The 23,073-nt window shown below is 44.2% G+C and overlaps 1 protein-coding gene across 1 annotated transcript; it reads left to right on the forward strand.

The window, feature by feature from the left end:
* Positions 1-202: 202 nt before the first annotated feature.
* On the forward strand, positions 203-22,564 carry LOC139583767 (divergent protein kinase domain 1C-like). Its single transcript, XM_071415210.1, has 4 exons — positions 203-1,005; positions 15,834-16,517; positions 18,685-18,849; positions 21,970-22,564. The coding sequence occupies exons 1-4, from the start codon at positions 790-792 to the stop codon at positions 22,237-22,239; spliced, it is 1,335 nt and encodes a 444-aa protein (XP_071271311.1). The 5' UTR covers positions 203-789; the 3' UTR covers positions 22,240-22,564.
* Positions 22,565-23,073: the final 509 nt, after the last annotated feature.

A 23,073-nucleotide genomic window follows, 5' to 3' on the forward strand; every position in this document is an offset into this window, starting at 1 on the left:
AGTACACAGAGAGACTAATAAGAATTGGCAGCACACTCGGCAGACACAACTGTGCAGGGACTGTGTCTTAGCAAAGTCCCGGCTGCCGTGGTAACGGTAAAAAAAGAGTGTTGCAACCTGAAAGGAGGCGATCTCATAACAAGGGGGCGGGAGGCAGAGGAAAGGGGGAAGAGGTGGGGTGAGCGAGAAAGAGGGCGAGAGAGAGAGAGAAAGACAGATGGTGAAAAAATAATGGAAATAGGGGTAGAGATAAGACAGGAGAGAGAAAACTGCAGGGGAGTCTCTCCAGTTTGATAGGAAGAGTGTAGCGTAGAAGAGGTGCTCAGAGCAGTTGACTGGCCGTGCGTGCACTCACAACACAGCCTCTCAATCAGTGCACTTGGCTATGCTTATTCAGGAAAAACACACACACATACAAAAACACACACAAAGAGGAAGGAGCTGGGAGCTGGGAAGGCAGCCCAGGAGAAGGAAACCAAATGGGGCAGAGCGCCTGAGTTTAAGAACCAGCAGCTGTCTCAAGGGGGGCAGGGTTGGCCTCCAGACAAGCACCAGCCAGCCAGTCAACGGGCCAGCCATGGGGAGCTACCAGGCGGCAGAGAGAGAGAGGAGAAACCAGAAGAGCATGTACCCAGCAGGACAGACCCTACCAGCAGCCCTGCAGCTCCCCAACACCAGACGGCCACTTCTACCAGAGATGCAAGACAATCGGGCTGAGTGGGTGCTGACTAATTAGCTCTCACCCCTGAGCGGTTTAACCAGGGGTTGAAAGGGGGTTGCGGTCAACAGATGTGGTCGTTGCGGAGGGCCATGGGGCCAGAGCCATCGCGGGGGCGCTGTCTGCTCAGGTGGCTCGGGTTGAAGGTGTGCCGCAGGAGCACGCTGGTGTTCGCCCTGCTCTGGTTCGGCTCCTGGGTGTTCCTCAATGGCCTGGTGTTTGTGCACCGGACCATCCTCTCCGACTACTGCACGGACGACAAGAGCAAGAAGATCCTGCAGAGAGTGGTGAGTACAGTACATGGAGACGGCAGACTCACACTTCCATTCTGATGTTGACACTGAACTTGAGGTTAGTGTGAATACTGATAAACACAACGTAAAATGTGTGTGTGTGTGTGTGTGTGTGTGTGTGTGTGTGTGTGTGTGTGTGTGTGTGTGTGTGTGTGTGTGTGTGTGTGTGTGTGTGTGTGTGTGTGTGTGTGTGTGTGTGTGTGTGTGTGTGTGTGTGTGTGTGTGTGTGTGTGTGTGTGTGTGTGTGTGTATGACATAACACAAACCACACACTAAGCCAAGCAATATTACACATGAAGATAATGTAGAGTAGACAGATTCAAAATATTTTCTCAAGGTAAAGTTATTTAATCAATAGACATCTATCTGTCTTGGACAAATACCTTTTGAATTATACCAACCAACATTCACAGAGTAACACACTGTGATGGGATTAATTAACTTGCTCTAAACCTTACAAAAAAGATTGAAGTTTTGAAACTGCAGTGAAAGTGCAGTAACTGCAGTCGGCTGTGTTATTTTGGACACAGTATTTGCAGCCTACTACAGTTATACTGCATTCTAACGACAGTTATACTACAGTGTATTGCAGTTATACAGCACTCTGACTGCAATCTTTTTTCGTAAGGGAAAATACAGAATTATTTCTGCACTGCCACGCTCTCTACCAAGTACACCGACTAATGTTTCAGCCCCAACATCTTTCCGTAGCCCTCGAGGCATTTCACGACAATACATTTAATGGGGAGGACATTTTCTCAAAAATGATTGCTGGTAGTAATAAAACTGTAAGACATGGTGCATTAGACATTTTCCATGTTTTTATTTCTCTATGCTTTTTCCCCTGAGTAAGTCTTGATTTGATAAACAATACAGTGAGACTTAACTGTATTTCAATAAAATTACGATTGGATACTCATCTGGGTTTAACTTCTAGAAGTGGCCCTGAACCTCAAACAAAAGAATCACAATTCTTTCTGGGATTACTTCTTGGTTCTAAAGCTTTCACATAAAGCGCACTTTTGAACCAGTAGATTACACACAATATTGAGTGTGTGATTACATTTCATTTCAGTGTGTCACTTGTGGAAGTGAGACACAAATCTCTTCCAGGTAGGTGGAGACCGAGACTGAAGTTGTTATTTCTCACCCAAATCATAACAAGACGATAGAGTAACTTATCCCATTCTGGCTAACCAAGATCACTTCACTGCCAAAACCACACAAGACAGAAAGGGTTGGATTTCTAAAAGCTTTGCACCATTTTTTCCAAAGGTAATTCAACTTGCACTGAAAAAATATAATATAATATATACAGTTGAAGTCGGAAGTTTACATACACTTAGGTTGGAATCATTAAAACAATTTTTCCCACCACTCCACAAATTTCTTGTTAACAAACTATAGTTTTGGCAAGTCGATTAGGACATCTACTTTGTGCATGGCACAAGTAATTTTTCCAACAATTGTTTACAGACAGATTATTTCACTTATAATTCACTGTATCACAATTCCAGTGGGTCAGAAGTTTACATACACTAAATTGACTGTGCCTTTAAACAGCTTGGAAAATTCTGTCATTGCTTTAGATGCTAATTGACATCATTTGAGTCAATTGGAGGTGTACCTGTGGATGTATTTCAAGGCCTGCCTTCAAACGCAGTGCCTCTTTGCTTGAAATCATGGGAAAATCAAAAGAAATCAGCCAAGATCTCAGAAAACAATTGTAGACCTCCACAAGTCCACAGGCAATTTTCAAACGCCTGAAGGTACCACGTTCATCTGTACAAACAATAGTACGCAAGTATAAACACCATGGGACCACGCAGCCGTCATACCGCTCAGGAAGGAGATGCGTTCTGTCTCCTAGAAATGTATGTACTTTGGTGCGAAAAGTGCAAATCAATCCCAGAACAACAGCAAAGGACCTTGTGAAGCTGGAGGAAACAGGTACAAAAGTATCTATATCCACAGTAAAACGAGTCCTATATCGACATAACCTGAAAGGCCGCTCAGCAAGGAAGAAGCCACTGCTCCAAAACCACCATAAAAAAGCCAGACTACGGTTTGCAACTGCACATGGGGACAAAGATAGTACTTTTTGGAGAAATGTCCTCTGGTCTGATGAAACAAAAATAGAACGGTTTGGCCATAATGACCATCGTTATGTTTGGAGGAAAAAGGGGGACGCTTGCAAGCCGAAGAACACCATCCCTTTGAAATTGACATTTATTAAATGCCAGCCAAATGACCCATGCAATAAATAACTTTGACTTTAATTTCTATGGATGACACACAGTTGTGTGTTCTCTCTTGACAGTGTTTTGAGTGCAGTGACAGTTCACTGAGGAAATGTTACACCCCTCTGTCTCCTCGGGGCAAAGGCCTTGGTCAGATAAACGATGACCTTTGATTCCATGGAATGTTCTGTCCTCTAAATATGAAACAAAAAATGACCCAGGGTGGGTATCTAACCTGACACAATGAGCTACTGCTGATTATCCAGCCATTAATTTAATGACACAAAATATGACTAAATACACAAGGCAACAATAGCTAGATTTCATATTATGATTACATGAACTCCATTGTCTCCCATCAACATTTACTCTGCCAATTGCTTAAATGTTTAACCTCATAAATAACCCCAAACATGCTTTCAAATTCCCCTTTAAATGCAGCTAGTCCAGTATATCATGTGGACAGACAAGAAATGAGCACAAAATAGACAGACAGTGGTTGCTTTTGCGACTCCCTTTTGGCTAACTGCCCAGTGCAATAGGCCAACAGTCCGTCGGTCCTGGTTTTGACATTGTTGCAGGACCTAATGTTGGCCAACCTCAAAAAGTAGCCACTCTTTAGGGTCAAACTGACCACTGTGTGCCGAGGTTGACAGGACAGAACTAAAACCACCCAACCTTTATTCCTGTTTAGACAGATAGTTCCTATTCTGTCTGATGTCAGTATATATCATTATTTATTTGCATTTGTGCAATGATATGGTTCATATGTACCCACATACAGTACATAGAGGATTTACCTCATTATTCTGGTAAAGTTATAAATGAGTTAATAGTTTATTTAGCTTCTAATCTAAATGTCGTTGCATATAGGAGGTTTGGGGCTAAATTGATATATTATGTGGCTTGAGGCGAACACAGGCTTGAGGCTAAATTGTATATTAAATGCTGTCGTTTTTATCTCAATATCAAATAATTTTGGGGTGAAAGTTAAATACCTTACTGTGATTGTTTTCAATTAAAATTGTCCCAAATAAATAGCTCCTTATAAAATAGCAATTTCTAAAGCAATAATTTTGCTAGGACTGTCTGGGAGTGGTCTGAGTGGGGTCAGGGAAACTGAAAACTAGCTATTATTGGCAGAGAGGTTTGGGACTCTCTTTCTTATTGGTTTATTAAGTAATTTACCGCCTGGTGATGTCACCAGGCAGGCCAAAACTCCATCCCACCAAAACAGGCAGAAATGTCAGGCAGTCTTTTCAAACAGCTCTTATGCTGTATTATTCCAACCTCATAGTGTGGAAATATATACAGCACCAGTCAAAAGTTTGGACACACCTACTCATTCAAGGTTTTTTCTTTATTTTTTACTATTTTCTACATTGTAGAAGTGAAGACATCAAAACTATGAAATAACACACATGGAATCATGTAGTAACAAAAACGAATCAAAATATACTTTATATTTGAGATTCTTCAAAGTAGCCACCCTTTGCCTTGATGACAGCTTTGCACACTCTTGGCATTCTCTCAACCAGCTCCATAAGGTATTCACCTGGAATACATTTCAATTAACAGGTGTTCCTTGTTAAAAGTTAATTTGTGAAATGTCTTTCCTTCTTAATACGTTTGAGCCAATCAGTTGTCTTGTGACAAGGTAGGGGTGGTATAGAGAAGATAGCCCTATTTGGTAAAAGACCAAGTCCATATTATGGCAAGAACAGCTCAAATTTGTTTAACACTTTTTTGTTTACTACATGTTTCCATATGTGTTATTTCATAGTTTTGATGTAAAACATATGTATTTGATACACATATATTTGATAAAAACAATGTAGAAAATAGTAAAAAATAAATAAAAACCCTGGAGTGAGTAGGTGTGTCCAAACTTTTGACTGGTACTGTATATAACATAGGAATATCACGTTATGGACTGCACTGGGCCATTATTTATCAGTTGATGGTATTTTGAATTACTAGATGAAACCTATTTGTCACGGCATTCAGAGGAAGAAGGTGAGGACCAAGGTGCAGCGTGATACGTGTTCATATTATTTATTTGAAACTGAACACTAAATACAAAATAACAAAAGGAATAACCGAAACAGTTCTGACAGGTGATACAAACACTAAACAGAAAATAACTACCCACAAACACAGGTGGGAACAGGCTACCTAAGTATGGTTCTCAATCAGAGACAACAATAGACAGCTCCCTCTGATTGGGAACCATACCAGGCCAAACACATAGAAATACAAAACATAGAACAACATAGAACACCAGACCTAGAATGCCCACCCAAACTCACGCCCTGACCAACCAAAATAGAGACATAAAAAGGATCTCCAAGGTCAGGGCGTGACACTATTACACTGATACCTTGTCAACATATTACCATAACCACACACAAGGAAGGCAGTAGGTGACTTTGAGGGCGAATTTTGATGGAAATGCTCCATATCCTGACGATAGACACAGGGACTAACATTGTTCCAATATTTCTATGATTATCTACGGTTTCTTGATTTGCAACGATGAAGCATATATCCTGCTTGGAACAACTTCTCACAATGGCAAGGGAGCTTGACTCTCAGCCGGCAATAGGGACTTTGTGGTTTCGGCAGCCTTTACTAATTGAACAAATCCCTTAAGCTTTTTATTGCACACCTTAATAGGTTCTGCTCTGGCGCTTACACTACAGCTTGGCTTTTTAAAATTTCTTTATGCACGCATTTAGCCAGCCATAAATTGGCATTGCCTGGAGATAGGGAATGGTGCCAAGGTCGCGACAATGTGAATTCTAATGATGGTTGTGTTTCATAGGATAATTGCAGTGCTGTTACAAAAAGTATACATTATATATTCTACCATCTGTAAAGAAACTGTAAATATGCTATTGTGTTCCTTTTATGTCATGCCATTGTGAATAACATGATTGGTTAATGATACCGTGATAATAGTAGCACTCAACATGTATGTACTGTGTGGATTCACAGGTATGTAACCACTAGTGGAGATGGAACAGGCCATACAAATCATTAATATAATATCTGTGGTCAAATCAAATCAAATGTATTTATAAAGCCTTTTTTACATCAGCAGACGTCACAAAGTGCTTATACAAAAGCCCAGCCTAAAACCGCAAACAGCACGCAATGCAGATGTCGAAGCTTTGATTTGATTTTGATCTGATTTAATACTATCTGCAGTAACTTTCGTAATTTGTAAATATATGTGCTAGTATAAACCAGCCTTTTGAGATTAGAAACAATATGACGAAGAATTGAATCCCACAGCTAAACTATCAATTCATGTAACATTATTCAGGCCACTGAATAAATTGGTTTAGTTTGAGTCCAACAAGCAGCAATGATGTTGTGTATAGTGCAAACATCATTTTGGAAAACTATTACTCCCAGTGAACTGATCTTCTTGTAAAACAGGCAACCCACTCAGTGCCCTCAAAATGTATGCATTTGTTGCTCTTCTCCATTTTAAAATGAATAAACACAATGTCCACCCAAATGCACACTCAACACAACAATAGTATCAATTATGGTACTACTATGCATTTGCTCTAAACTGAAAGCGCGAACAACCGCATTTAACCATGGAAAGTTGACTGGGAATATGGCCGGATACAAACAGTGTAGTTATTCCCTCCACAAGGCAATCAAACAAGTGAAATGTCAGTATAGAGACAAAATGGAGTCGCAATTCAAAGGCTCAGACACGAGACGTATGTGGCAGGGTCTACAGACAATCACAGACTACAAATAGAAAACCAGACACATGATGGACACCGACATCTTGCTTCCAGACAAACTAAACACCTTCTTTGCCCGCTTTGAGGATAATACAGTGCCACCGACGTGGCCCGCTACCAAAGACTGTGGGCTCTCCTTCTCTGTGGCTGACGTGAGTAAGACATTTAAACGTGCTAACCCTCGCAGGGCTGCCGGCCCAGACGGCATTCCTAGCTGCGTCCTCAGAGCATGCGCAGACCAGCTGGCTGGTGTGTTTACAGACATATTCAATCTCTACCTATCCCAGTCTGCTGTCCACACATGCTTCAAGATGGCCACCATTGTTCCTGTACCCAGAAGGCAAAGGTAACTGAACTAACTGACTATCGCCCAGTAGCACTCACTTCTGTTATCATGAAGTGCTTTGAGAGACTAGTCAAGGATCATATCACCTCCACCTTATCTGTCACCCTAGACCCACTTCAATTTGCGTACAGACCCAATAGGTCCACAGATGATGCAATCGCCATCACACTGCACACTGCCCTATCCCACCTGGACAAGAGGAATACCTATGTAAGAATGCTGTTCATTGACTACAACTCAGCATTCAACACCATAGTACCCTCCAAGCTCATGAAGTTTGAGGCCTTGGGTCTCAACCCCACCCTGTGCAATTGGGTCTTGGAGAGGTGGTGAAGGTAGGAAACAACACCTCCACTTCACTGATCCTCAACACTGGGGCCCCACAAGGGTGTGTGCTCAGCCCCCTCCTGTACTCCCTGTTCCCTCATGACTGAGTGGCCATGCACGCCTCCAACTCAATCATCAAGTTTGCAGATGACACAACAGTAGTAGGCTTGATTACCAACAACGACGAAACAACCTATAGGGAGGAGGTGAGGGCACTCGGAGTGTGGTGTCAGGAAAACAACCTCCCACTCAAGGTCAACAAAAAAAGGAGATGATCGTGGACTTCAGGAAACAGCAGAGGGAGCACCCCCCTATCCACATCGAAGGGACAGCAGTGGAGAAGGTGGAAAGTTTTAAGTTCCTCGGCGTACACATCACGGACAAACTGAAATGGTCCACCCATACAGACAGTGTGGTGAAGGCACAAAAGCGCATCTTCAACCTCAGGAGGCAGAATACATTTGGCTTGTCACCTAAAACCCTCACAAACTTTTACAGATGCACAATTGAGAGCACCCTGTCAGGCTGCATCACCACCTGGTACCGCAACTGCACCGCCCATAACCGCAGGGCTCTCCAGAGCCTGGTGCGGTCTGTACTACGCATCACCGGGGGCAAACTACCTGCCCTCCAGGACACCTACAGCACTAGATGTCACAGGAAGGCCAAAAACATAATCAAGGACAACAACCACCCGAGCCACTGCCTGTTCACCCCCCTACCATCGACAAGGCGTGGTCAGTACAGGTGCATCAAAGCTGGGACCGAGAGACTGAAAAATAGCTTCTATCTCAAGGCCATCAGACTGTTAAACAGCCATCATTAACACAGTGAGGCTGCTGCCTACATACAGACTTGAAATCATTGGCCACTTTCATAATGCCACTTTAATAATATTTACATATATTGCATTACTCATCTCATATGTTTATACTGTATTTTATATCATCTATTGCATCTTGCCTATGCCGCTCGGTCATTGCTCATCCATATATTTATTTATATGTATATATTCTTATTCCATTCCTTTACTTAGATTTGTGTGTATTAGGTAGTTGTTGTGGAATTGTTAGATTACTTGAAAGATATTGCTGCACTGTCGGAAATAGAAGCACAAGCATTTCGCTACACTCGCAATAACATCTGCTAACCATGTGTATGTGACCAATAAGATTTGATTTGATTTGATTTACAGTACTGGCTTACATTGGCCGCGAGTGAGCCAAAATAATTCTCACATTGTTCCCGCTTGGCAATTCGAGCCAAATGTAAGCCTATATAATCTAGGCTACAACGTATATATTTATACGATTGTCTAACGACTAAAAGGTCTTCTCTGGACATATTTGAGCAGATCTTTGATTTCAGGCTCATTTTTCCTGTGTTGTGAGGGAGAGGAATCTAAGTAGAGCTAAGGCTACTGTCGCGGGACATTCCCCACATGCCTACTCTGACCAACGCTTGGGCCGGGCTGCGCTCCGCTCGACAGACCACAGGCACACTGGTCCACTCCAGACTTAACCATTACTTCGCCAAGGGGAGAGCTCAATAAGCACCCAAAGTGCAATTATACAAAATAATTTTGTTTTTAAAATTATTTGAATAAGAGGAATCTAACAAAATTCACAACATGCATTGAAACTAATCTAATTTCAAGCGATTTGTTTGTTATTACACACATGCTAAGGGATTTCACATTATTTACGCTATAGCTCCATTTCCCATGACCTAATACGATTACAGAATGATGAATACTGTAAAAACCTACGCCTACTGCCACTTCCAGGTAGACTCTCTTCATAGCCTTCGGTTTTCAGAGTATTCAGAGTATAAAGTGTGTGTAAATGGGCAGTAGTTTGTAACCATTGGCTCTTTCAGTTTGATTGAATTCCAGTCATAGAATAGGAATACAATATAAATGATCCTATAAAGTGGAACGATCTTTGCAGCGGTGTAAACACTTAGTAAACCATGCCGTTGAGTTAAATCAGAAACTTATGTGATTCGCTTTTGTTGTGCCTTTTAAGGTCAATGTATTTGCACTTTAGAGTATGGAATGTGCCCCAGAGACAAAATTTCGTTTTTTCTCAGCCAACAGATAGGTCCTTGATTCTGATTGATGGCCAATAGATGTTTGCTTTGTTCATTGTCTTTTTGGGGGATTTCGAGAAATAAAATATAAAAGAAGGAAAAGTACAGAAAACAAACCTCTGATTTTTTCACTACTTCATCCAAACCCTACAATCATAATGATGTGTCTTGGCTGGTTAACCAATTGCCTGGTTAACCAAAGGTTCATTAAGGATGTGGACTATTTCAAAGTCTGGAGGGTATTGTTTCCCTTGAACCACTTCTTCCTAGCCAGAAAATTCTCCAATGTTAATTAAAACAAAATAAACACTGAGAGTGTTAAATCAACACTGAAAGGGTTGAGTCTGTGGACCCATATGCCCACCTGAACTATGTTAATTTAATACACTGCTTAGTGTAAAGCCTTATTAAAATATTTGCCTTTGAAGCAAATTGTAGACTTAACACCATGGTGTCACGTTCCTGACCTATTTCTGTTAGTTTGTTGAATGTGTTAGTTGGTCAGGACGTGAGTTTGGGTGGGCATTCTATGTTGTGTGTTTCTATGTTGGTTTAGGGTTGCCTGGTATGGCTCTTGATTAGAGGCAGGTGTTTGGCGTTCCTCTAATTAAGAGTCATATTTAGGTAGGTTGTTTCACTGTGTTCGTTGTGGGTGGTTGTCTCCTGTGTCAGTGTTTGTCTCACCATACGGGACTGTTCGGTTTGTGTTGTACATCGTCATTTTATGTGTAGGCTATTTTCCCTGTTCGTGCGTTCTCGTGTTTAATGTAAGTTCGTCGTTCAGGTCTGTCTACTCCGTTTGTTGTTTTGTTAGTTTATAGTGAAGTTCGTGTTTTCGTCTTGTCTTTAATAAATATTATGTGTTCACAACCCGCTGCGCCTTGGTTCCCTCAATACTCCTCCTTTTCGGTTGAAGAGGAGGAGGACCGCCGTTACAGAACCACCCACCAATCCAGAACCAAGCAGCGTAATTTCGAGCAACGGGAGAGTATACAGGACTTGTGGAGTTGGGAGCAAGTATTTAACGGAGAAGGACCATGGGCTAAAGTGAATCACCGTCCATGGGAACAGCTGGAGGCAGTTCGGAGAGCGGAGGAAAAGAGAGAGAGGAACCGGCGTTATGAGGGGACGCGTCTTGCACGGAAGCCCGAAAAGCCCGTGAGTAACATCCAAAAATTTCTTGGGGGGGCGGCTAAGAGGTAGTGGGCCTAGGGCAGGTAGGAGACCTGCGCCCACTTCCCAGGCTTACCGTGGAGAGCGGGAGACGCCGTGTTACGCAGTAGAGCGCACGGTGTCTCCTGTACGTGTGCATAGCCCGGTGCGGGTTATTCCACCTCCCCGCACTGGTAGGGCTAGATTGGGCATTGAGCCAGGTGTCATGAGGCCGGCTCAACGCGTCTGGTCTCCAGTGCGTCTCCTCGGGCCGGCATACATGGCACCTGCCTTACGCATGGTTTCCCCGGTTCGCCTACATAGCCCGGTGCGGGTTATTCCACCTCCCTGCACTGGTCGGGCGACCGGGAGCATTCAACCAGGTAAGGTTGGGCAGGCTCAATGCTCAAGAGAGCCAGTACGCTTGCACGGTCCGGTATTTCCGGCGCTACCTCCCCGCCCCAGCCCAGTACCACCTGTTCCTCCTCCACGCACTCTCCATGTAGTGCGTGTATCCAGTTCGGTGCCTCCAGTTCCGACAACACGCACTAAGCCTCCTGTGCGTCTCCTGAGTCCTGTACACACTGTTACTTCTCCCCGTACTAGTCCTGATGTGCGTGCACTCAGCCCGGTGCCACCAGTGCCGGTACCACGCACCAGGCACAGAGTACGCTTTGAGAGTCCAGTGTGCCCTGTCCCTGCTCCCCGCACTAGGCTTGAAGTGCGTGTCTCCAGTCCGGTGCTTCCAGTTCCGGCACCACGTACCAGGCCTACAGTGCGTCTCAGCCGGCCAGAGTCTGCCGTCTGCCCAACGGCGCCTGAACTGTCCGTCTGCCAAGCGCCGCATGAACTGCCCGTCTGTATTGAGCCTTCAAAGCCGCCCGTCTGCCATGAGCCTGCAAAGCCGCCCGTCTGCTATGAGCCTACAGAGCCTTCCGCCAGACAGGAGCCGCTAGAGCCTTCCGCCAGACAGGAGCCACTAGAGCCTTCCGCCAGACAGGAGCAGCCAAAGCCTTCCGCTAGACAGGATCAGTCTGAGCCATCCGTCTCCGCAGCGCCATCTGAGCCATCCGTCTCCCCAGCGCCATCTGAGCCATCCGTCTCCCCAGCGCCATCTGAGCCATCCGTCTCCCCAGCGCCATCTGAGCCATCCGTCTCCCCAGCGCCATCTGAGCCATCCGTCTCCCCAGCGCCATCTGAGCCATCCGTCTCCCCAGCGCCATCTGAGCCATCCGTCTCCCCAGCGCCATCTGAGCCATCCGTCTCCCCAGCGCCATCTGAGCCATCCGTCTGCCCAGCGCCATTAGAGCCGCCCGTCTGTCCCGAGCCGTCAGAGCCATTCGTCAGTCAGGATCTGCCAGAGCCGCCAACCAGACAGGCTCTGCCAGAGCCGCCAACCAGACAGGCTCTGCCAGAGCCGCCAACCAGACAGGATCTGCCAGAGCCGCCAACCAGACAGGATCTGCCAGAGCCGCCAACCAGACAGGATCTGCCAGAGCCGCCAACCAGACAGGCTCTGCCAGAGCCGCCAACCAGACAGGATCTGCCAGAGCCGCCAACCAGACAGGATCTGCCAGAGCCGCCAACCAGACAGGATCTGCCAGAGCCGCCAACCAGACAGGATCTGCCAGAGCCGCCAACCAGACAGGATCTGCCAGAGCCGCCAGTGAGCCATGAGCGTCCAGAACCGCCAGTGAGCCATGAGCGTCCAGAGCCGTCAGCCAGCCATGAGCGTCCAGAGCCGTCAGCCAGCCATGAGCGTCCAGAGCCGTCAGCGAGCCATGAGCGTCCAGAGCCGTCAGCCAGTCATGAGCTGTCCCTTAGCCCAGAGCGGCTATTTACCCAGAACTGCCTTTCAGTCCGGAGTTGCCCCTCTATCCTGAGCTACCTCTCTATCCTGAGCTACCTCTCTATCCTGAGCTATCCCTCTGTCCTGAGCTATCCCTCTGTCCTGAGCTATCCCTCTATCCCGGGGCTGCCCCTTGTATTGATGTTACCCAAAGGATTAAGTGGGTGTAGTATGAGGGTGGTCATTTGTAGGGGGAGATGGAAGCTGGGATTGACTATGGTGGGGTGGGGACCTCGCCCTGAGCCTGAGCCACCACCGTGGTCAGATGCCCTCCCCTAGACTTTGTGCTGGTGCGCCCGGAGTTCGCACCTTATGGGGGGGGTTATGTCACGTTCCTGACCTATTTCTGTTAGTTTGTTGAATGTGTTAGTTGGTCAGGACGTGAGTTTGGGTGGGCATTCTATGTTGTGTGTTTCTATGTTGGTTTAGGGTTGCCTGGTATGGCTCTTGATTAGAGGCAGGTGTTTGGCGTTCCTCTAATTAAGAGTCATATTTAGGTAGGTTGTTTCACTGTGTTCGTTGTGGGTGGTTGTCTCCTGTGTCAGTGTTTGTCTCACCATACGGGACTGTTCGGTTTGTGTTGTACATCGTCATTTTATGTGTAGGCTATTTTCCCTGTTCGTGCGTTCTCGTGTTTAATGTAAGTTCGTCGTTCAGGTCTGTCTACTCCGTTTGTTGTTTTGTTAGTTTATAGTGAAGTTCGTGTTTTCGTCTTGTCTTTAATAAATATTATGTGTTCACAACCCGCTGCGCCTTGGTTCCCTCAATACTCCTCCTTTTCGGTTGAAGAGGAGGAGGACCGCCGTTACACATGGCTGTATTTGTTAGTGACAGAGACATGGTTGTTGCATTCACCAAGTGAGATCTTAAGTGAATATGTTATAATTCAAAAATAAATGTTTAAAACAATACCAAACACATTTCATGAGACCTTATTTTTAGGGCCTAGTTTTACCCTAATACAGGTACACATCACTTTGAACCAAAACCAAAACCAAAACTATAATCATCATATTTCCCAGCATGCTCTGTTGCAGGTTGATTTTTAGAATAGTTTGTTTCAATATCTATGTTTGTGGTTTTTGCTCAAAGTGATAAGTTTAAAGCCCCTATGTTAGGGTAAAACTAGGCCCTCAAAATAAGACCTTATGAAATAAGTATGCTAGTGTGTTAATTGTTTAAAAAATGTAGAACATATTCACTTAGGTTCTCACTTGGTGAAGTCCATGGGATTGAAAATGTGTGAATACACCAACCATGTCTCTGTCACTAACAAATACAGCCATGGGTGGTAACTCGACAATTTACTAGAAAAGCAAGGCAAATATTTTATTAAGGCTTTAAACTAAGCAATGTGTCAATTTAACATTGTTTCCGGTGTGCATATGGGTCCACAGACTTCACACGTTAAGTGTTGATACGACACTCTCAGTGTTCACTGGAGAATTTGCTGTTTGTCATTAGTTAGAGTTTGAAACGCAACACAAACATGCTGTGGGCTATTTCTTAACTTTAGCTTTTGTATTGTAATTTGGCTCGTCTGTACATATCCACAACTGATAGTATGACATATAGCTGAAGCCATGTTCATTTGGAATTCACTTTCGTTATTCATCACAATTCGACGCGTTACAGACAGACAGGGGTCTTTATATACATTGGTTTCTCCAACAATCAATTACATGTACATTGTAAACTCCAACGCATATACAAATGCAAGTAAAACACCATGACAGACTTGCACACAGTCCAACCACCATGGTGGGAAAGTTTACATGCAAACAGAAGCTACAGTATAAACAGCTGCAGTTCGAAATGATGCAAGTACCATGAAATACAGGGATTTAAAATGTACGTGTGGAACGTGGCAGCCGCAATGAAAAGGGTAAAAAAAAATAGATTTGTCCTGGGCCAGATGCCTAGGCTGGAACGTTTTGGCCACAGCACAGGTTAGCCTACATAGTGCCGAGAGATCTTAGGGGCACATTAGGGACCTCAAAATAATTGCAGGGGTCTCTGAGTTCAATCCTCTAGAGATAAGGGAGGACACTTAGGTATTTTAGCTGGCTGCAGTGGCCGTCAAACTATATGATACAGCTTGAGACAGGCCACTTTCATTTGTGATGTCACCCAGCTTAACAGAGAGCAAAGTTGGAGCGCAGTAAAGTCTGCCAATACATATATAGTATGAAACTCAAGGAATTTATATTGTGCATTAAATATCAGGACAATACTGTTGACTCTTAATTTATTTTGTGAAATATAAATATAATTATGCTATATGGACAACACTTAATTGTAATGAAAATAAATTGTCCTCAGCGGCATTGTTTTAAATTATTACCAGTGTAATTACATGTGTTATTTCACCAATTAATAAAAATTCATTGTGTCACTACATTGTGTATAAAGTATGACCTAGGCTTGTAGGCTTGCAATTTCAATGTAACATGTAAGAGAGGCCACAGAGGAAAGGGTGGGGAAGGACCAATAAACCATTGTGAGGGTTGGTGATAAGGGAAACACAGCTATGGCTAAAGTGCTAATGCCATGCCACCCAGTAAAGCCATTAGGCATCTGATCTCGTTGAAATCGTGACCAACTCAAGATGACAGCTGTTTACTTTGGAATGTGGGCAGAGAGGGATTTTCTCTCTAATCCCCCAGGAACACTAATAATTTCCAACCTCTGGACCGACATCTACGCACCGAGACTTATAACAATCCCATTTGCTCGCTAATCCGAGACATTGAGAGCAGGTTAGAGGCCGAGTCTGAAGTGTGATGTTATATAATTCACCATCAACTGAAAAATGTGCATCAAATGTACTGATGCGTACAGAATTGCCCATTTTAGGTTCAGTAGCACAAACACACAGTGCCATTCCCTTATTAGGATGAGACATGGACTACAAATCACATTTTGTTGAAAAATGGCCACTGTTTTCTGATAAATTGTTGTTCCCTCAAATGCATGACAACCGTATTATGTACACCAAAAATAATTTGATTTTGTCTGTGTGTGTGTTTATGTCTGTCTGTCTGTCCCAGTGTGAGGAGTATCGCGAGGGCGCCCTAACCGGTGACCTGTGCGAGGACCTGTGCGTGAGCGGCCAGGTGGAGTACAGGCGCTGCCTCTACTACGAGAACGGTAAGAAGGTGATCGAGGCCCGGTGGCGTGGCACACCCGTGGTGCTCAAGTCCAAACTGGAAAACTTCTCCTCATATGAAAGCCTGGGCCTCCTGGAGTACCAGGACCCAGCCGAGGAGCTCTCTCCTCTGGACGTGATCTTCTACGCCACCCTGGAGATCAGGAACTCCCTGGGGCTGGATATAAGCGGCAACGCCTCGCTGCCGCCGCTGTGGGGCCAGAGGCTTAGGGAGCATGGGCGGACGTACTCGCGGGCCGAGCTAGCATCCCTGTGGTCCCTGCTCCAGCAGGAGGAGTACACTTTCCTGAGGGTGCTGCATGACCTCAGCCGCCACTTAGCCAAGGTGTTGGGCTCCTGCGGACACTTCTACGCCGTGGAGTACCTGTCAGCAGGCCACGCCTGGGACCAGAACATCTTCTCGCTGGAGGAGGTATCGGCGGGCCCATGGACGGCGAGGGACATGGTGCACCGCATCGCTCTCAGCTTCCTGGACATGGCGTGGCGCTTCGACAACGACTTCTCGCACCGCCTCCACCTGTGTGACATCAAGCCGGAGAACTTTGCTATCCGGAAGGACCTTACGGTGAGCCGACCACGTTTGCACACACACTTAAGCCTGCAAAGGAACACACACTCACACACACAGTACACCCATAGACACATATTCAACTAACACGCACACACCTCAAAGCAAAGAGTTGCTGACTCCCTCACACAAAACAACAGGGGAGCCTTGCGTGAAGGGAAAGCTGTCATTAAAACAGTCCCAAAACGGCTGCTGGGTAACCGTCATAGATCTGAGATATGTTTCTCTTTTTTTTTCACACTAAGACACACAGACCGACCCGATGTTGCCCCCATTCGCATGAGTTAATTTATCCACACAATACGGCGGCACATTCATCCGCAGAGTGCAAACCGTTTGATGAGAGCAATGCGGTGTATAAAGAATGACAAGGCTCCAGGCTGTTTAATTGTTTTCCACAAGAACAAAAATGGCCGCTTGTGCCATTTTTCAACATTGTACTACATTGGTTTTCACCTTAGTTTTGTCTGTTTGAAACCTGTGCATATTTGGCTGATTATGACTCATCAAGGACTGAGAGCAAGGTGCAAAGAACAGCTTGCATTGGATTTGTGTTGTATTTCTGCTGATGGGTGATTCATAGCACGAACAGACATCAACATTGACATAACTATTTTCTGAATAGGTCACGTAAGTGGAATGAAAAGCTAACATCATTCACACAAAAGGATAGTGTGAGAACAGAGGGTATTACAGTCCTCGGCACCATTTTCATTTGATTTCCATAAAAGGGCCATAAACAGCTGTTTGAGCAATCAATGAAAACACATGTATTATCTTCAGGGTCTGTAGACTTGGCTTATGTAACTATGACACATATTTAGCTTGAAAGGAAATCCTTATTCCTATTTTAGGATGGAGAGAATTACATCATTGTTATACACCATATTATCATTTTTGCAGCGGCATTCGTGACTGGAAAACATTACTTTGATGAGGCCCTTAATGAGATAACCATTGTTATATGGACATCATTTAGTGTGTAATGTGCATGCGGGTCAGAATGCCAATGCAAATTACCCTTTGACGATAAAAAGTAACATGCAAGCTTTTATTTTGCTTGTGAATGTTCCGAAGAAAACCCGGTTTGCAAACCTTTTTTTCGTCATGTTTTTTTCCCTGTATAATTGCTGGTAAGTTTACACTTAGCATCGATGTTCAAAAGATTACACTGTTTGAAATTAAACATAATAGTATCGTACCTATCATGGTTTACACAAACCGTGAGCTCATGTGATAATGTGAACAAAGACCAGGAGAAAAGAGACGAAGCCAAAGGAAACTTGTTATTGTTTATGTTTCAGCTGCTCTGTAAATGAAAACAAAGTAGACTTTCAATCCCTCCTTCCTCTGTTTTTCTAAGTATATAGCTCCAGGGGATACAGCTGATCTCTGCTTCCGTTTTCTCATGTGATAACAAACAGAGGAAGTGAAATGTCTATGTTGTATATGGGGGGAGGTATATTGAGGGGGTATATTGTGTATATTAAATGTATGTTGGGGTAAACAGTATATTAGGGGCTATATTGTATATATTAAAAGTATATTGGGGTATATGTTGGGTTGGCTTGCTTCGTTGAGAATAGCACTTATTATCATGTCTGTCTGATCTGCAGCTCCTTCAAACGCTACGAATGCTTATTGTCTCTTATTATCACTGATCACTAAGACCTTCCAAGGTTCGACGGTGACAGGTTTTATTTATTTGGTGGCGTGTTCTGCCATAAATCAGCTGTAGCTGACATGAAGTGCTGCAGTGGGGTCATTCTTCACGAGCCATCTATTGCAAAGAGGACAAACATATCAAGCCATGCAGATAAACAGCAACTCCCTTAAACAGCAACGTGAGAGAAAATAAATACTTTTTTTCTCTATGATCACGTCAATGACAAATTCCAAGTATATCCAACAGGAATACTTACAATTTGGTTATTCTTGATTTATTACCCTCCCTTTAAAAAAATTTGTTTTTCAGACAGTGGAATAGGGAGATGGATGAAAGGGCAAAAGCAAGACTGAAAGTAGTGGATGTAAGAAAGGATAGGCCTAATACATTTGACTGTTGAATCCTTGCCTCTGTGGTCAGTGTGAGCTCCGGAGTTGGCAGCAATGCAACTTGACTAGACTCCGGCACTTACTCACCTCTCTCTGTGCTGTTCTGCAGGTGGTGGCTATAGATGTGGACATGGCTTTCTTCGAGCCCAAAATGCGAGACATCCTCGAGCAGAACTGCACTAACGACGACGACTGCGACTTCTTCGACTGCATATCCAAATGCAACATGAAGACGAACAAGTGCAGCTCAAAGCGGAGGAATAGCAACCTGCAGGTATGTATGGTTGCATCGAAATATGAACGTTATTCCATACTATGATGAACAAAAAAATACTGTTGGTCCCATGTTTAATGAGCTGAAATTAAAGATCCCAGAAATGTTCAATACGTACAAATACAGTTGAAGTCGGAAATTTACATACACCTTAGCCAAATGCATTTAAACTCAGTTTTTCACAATTCCTGATATTTATTCCAGTAAAAATGCCCTGTTTTAGGTCAGTTAGGATCACCACATTATTTTAAGAATATGAAATGTCAGAATAATAGTAGAGAGAATATTTCAGCTTTTATTTCTTTCATCACATTCCCAGTGGGTCAAAAGTCTACATACATTCGATTAGTATTTGGTAGCATTGCCTTTACATTGTTTAACTTGGGTAAAAATGTAAGGTAGCCTTCCACAAGCTTCCCACAATAAGTTGGGTGAATTTTGGCCCATTCCTCCTTACAGAGCTGGTGTAACTGAGTCAGGTTTGTAGGCCTCCTTGCTCGCACACACTTTTTCAGTTCTGCCCAAACATTTTATATAGGATTGAGGTCAGGGCTTTGTGATGGCCACTCCAATACCTTGACTTTGTTGTCCTTAAGCCGTTTTGCCACAACTTTGGAAGTATGCTTCGGGTCATTGTCCATTTGGAAGACCCATTTGCAACCAAGCTTTGACTTCCTGACTGATGTCTTGAGATGTTGCTTCAATATATCCACATAATTTTCCATACTCATGATGCCATCTATTTTGTGAAGTGCACTAGTCCCTCCTGTAGCAAAGCACCCCCACAACATGATGCTTCCACCCAAGTGCTTCACTGTTGGGATGGTGTTCTTCGGCTTGCAAGCCTCCCCCTTTTTCCTCCAAACATAACGATGGTCATTATGGCCAAACAGTTCTATTTTTGTTTCATCAGACCAGAGGACATTTCTCCAAAAAGTACGATCTTTGTCCCCATGTGCAGTTGCAAACTGTAGTCTGGCTTTTTTATGGCGGTTTTGGAGCAGTGGCTTCTTCCTTGCTGAGCGGCCTTTCAGGTTATGTCGATATAGGACTTGTTTTACTGTGGATATAGATACTTTTGTACCTATTTCCTCCAACATCTTCACAAGGTCCTTTACTGTTGTTCTGGGATTGATTTGCATTTTTCGCACCAAAGTACTTTCATCTCTAGGAGACAGAACACGTCTCCTTCCTGAGTGGTATGACTGCTAAGTGGTCCCATGGTGTTTATGCTTGCGTACTATTGTTTGTACAGGTGAACGTGGTACCTTCAGGCATTTGGAAATTGCTCCCAATGATGAACCAGACTTGTGGAGGTCTACAATTGTTTTTCTGAGGTCTTGGCTGATTTCTTTTGATTTTCCCATGATGTCAAGCAAAGAGGCACTGAGTTTGAAGTTAGGCCTTGAAATACATCCACAGGTACACCTCCAATTGACTCAAATGATGTCAGTTAGCCTATCAGAAGCTCCTAAAGCCATGACATAATTTTCTGGAATTTTCCAAGCTGTTTAAAGGCACAGTCAACTTAGTGTATGTAAACCTCTGACCCACTGGAATTGTGATACAGTGAATTATAAGTGAAATAATCTGTCTGTAAACAGATTGTTCCAGTTCCTGCCATTATCAAGCAACTTCTCACAGCCATTGAAGAGAAGTGGGACAACATTCTACAGGCCAATTTCAACAGCCTGATCAACTCTATGTGAAAGAGATGTGTTGCGCTGCATGTGGCAAATGGTGGTCACACCAGATACTGACTGGTTTTCTGATCCATGTCCCTACTTAAAAAAAAAAGCTATCTGTGATCCACAGATGCATATCTATATTCCCAGTCATGTAAAATCCATAGATTAAGCCCTAATGAATTTACTTCAATTGACTGATTTCCTTATATGAACTGTAACTCAGTAAAATCTTTGAAACTGTTGCAAGTTGCATTTATATGTTGTTCATTGTATTTTCAACTCACTCTACACATTACAATTAAACAAGTTGTTGAATTGTAACTTGGCTGATCCTCTCAATATCTATACTAAAGCCCTCAACTTTTAATTACTTTAATTATGAGTGTGTTGTTGGGTGCTACGAGGAATGTTAATTGCTTATGATAACACTAGGGTTTTTCAGAGCATGATCACAATATAAGAAGCAAATCCAGGTTCGATAAGACTTCAGGAGTTCCTCAATAGTATCATTAGTGTCAAGGGGCATAGATCCAAATAAATCACGAATTGCAAGGTACTGTAAAGGATGTAATCTAATGCAAATTATTAATGCCTTGCACACGGAAATACATTTTTAAATATCATTTCCCAGACATTCGCGGAGATCACACGCATATCACCCTTGAGGCCGGGATCCAATCCGATAGCATTTTTACGGCAATGCACGTTATAAAGGCAATATTTCTGTGTTCGTGGAGACCAAATTCATGGTGAACACTGACATGTCAGGCTCAATCGGAAATTACCTTTAAATGGCATATTGTCCACATCTGCAATCAGATTGAATCCCAACCCAAAAGTAAATGCAGTACGCAGTTTGCAGATCTGAGTTTGTTTGAATACCGGTTTGGAGTCAATACCTAGTCTTTGACACACTACGCATCCAATTGATAAATTGACATACTGCTGTCACTCACACCGCCGGATGCCCTGGAGAAGTGGATAGCTCCCAGACAATACCGTTTACGTGATTACACCAGGTCCACCTCTAGGCCACAGGTGGCTGCTGCGATACCTTTCTTCCACTTCTGATCACTTATCGTAACCCTCGCTGACCCCTACCTCTCCATTGTACTGCCTGCCATCCAGGAGACTTTGTATAGGCTTTGTCTTTTAGCGAGTGCAGGGGTCAAGGAGGGGATTTGTGTCTGGGTGGCTTATGTCCCCTTCAAATTGGCGTGTAATAAGAATATGACTGATAATGACCCCAGTGATAATTAAATAAGAACAGAGGAACAGTAGGTCACTCTCACAATGACTACTGATTGCCCCCTCCTCTTCTCTCTACTTTCTGTTACCCCCTTTCCTCTTGGGTCTCTCACTGTCACCCCCTCTTCTCTCCTCCTTTCTTCACTCCTCTCTGGTCTGTCACCCCCTCTTCTGCTCTGGACAGGTGATCTGTGAGAAGATCTTTAGGCCCTGGTTCTCTCCCACACTGCTGGGTGCCAAGGCGGGCCTCCCCCTCCAGGTGGACCTCCAGCGAGCGGTGCAGGAGTGCGTCGAGACTGCGGGGGGCGAGGATGAGGAGCAAGACCGGGCGGTCCAGAAGCGGCTGCTGGACCTCCTCACGAGCCTCCTCCACCAGGGGACATCCTCTGAGCATTGGGGCGAAGGGGGCGACGATAGAGAGGGCATTCACCCTCACACAGCTCTCAACTTCTGAAGCATTGCACTGTTCACCCTCACAAAATCTGTACAGTGGAGAAACAAACCGTATTGGCTTCATGGGACACTTATTTAATTTTTTTTGATGTTTTGCATTTTGTGAGGTGGTTCCTGAGGACTGGATGATACTGGTTGTTGAAGTGACAAAATATGCACTGATGGAGGTAGCACTGACTATGTGCCTTTAGTACCTACAGTAAGCAGACTATGGCAGTTTCAGAGGTAGTACTGTAGCATCTGCCAATAATTGGCGATCTATCAAGCAAGTGGTCATTCTATTTGAGTCATCTTTACCTCAAATAAATGCAGAAACTTTCTTTTGACCCTTTTGTACAGTCGGCCTATGATCTCATGATCACTTCAGAGCTTTTTGAAAATGTTTCGCAATGTCTGTATGAACGAAAGGTTTGTAGTCATGCACCCGCTTGTGATCCACTAGCCGAAACCACAGCTGCCTGTTGTCAGGTCCACCTTTTGTTTCAAGTAACATGTCAACCCTTTCCAGGCTAATGGACGGGGAGAAGCATATATCAGAAACTGCGCTTGGTTCCCACCATCCGGCCTGGTCCCCTGTTCCAATGGGAAATGGCGATGCTGCTGTGCGAGTACTCCCCTTCTTTCTTCAGTGGCCTTAGCTTCCAAAAAGATCAGGTTCCCTAGGCTCTCCAGCTGGTTCACCACAGGACAGGGGGAGGAAATAAGATGAAGAACAGGCTTTGGACAGGATGGGAGGGTGGGATGGGATGGGAGGGGGGGCAAAACACATCTCAATCTCCATCTCAACCAAAAATGTAAGTAAAAATATCGGAAACTGCGTTTGATTTGACTTTAA

Source organism: Salvelinus alpinus, chromosome 8 (genome assembly GCF_045679555.1).
Source record: "Salvelinus alpinus chromosome 8, SLU_Salpinus.1, whole genome shotgun sequence".
Taxonomy (NCBI): domain Eukaryota; kingdom Metazoa; phylum Chordata; class Actinopteri; order Salmoniformes; family Salmonidae; genus Salvelinus; species Salvelinus alpinus.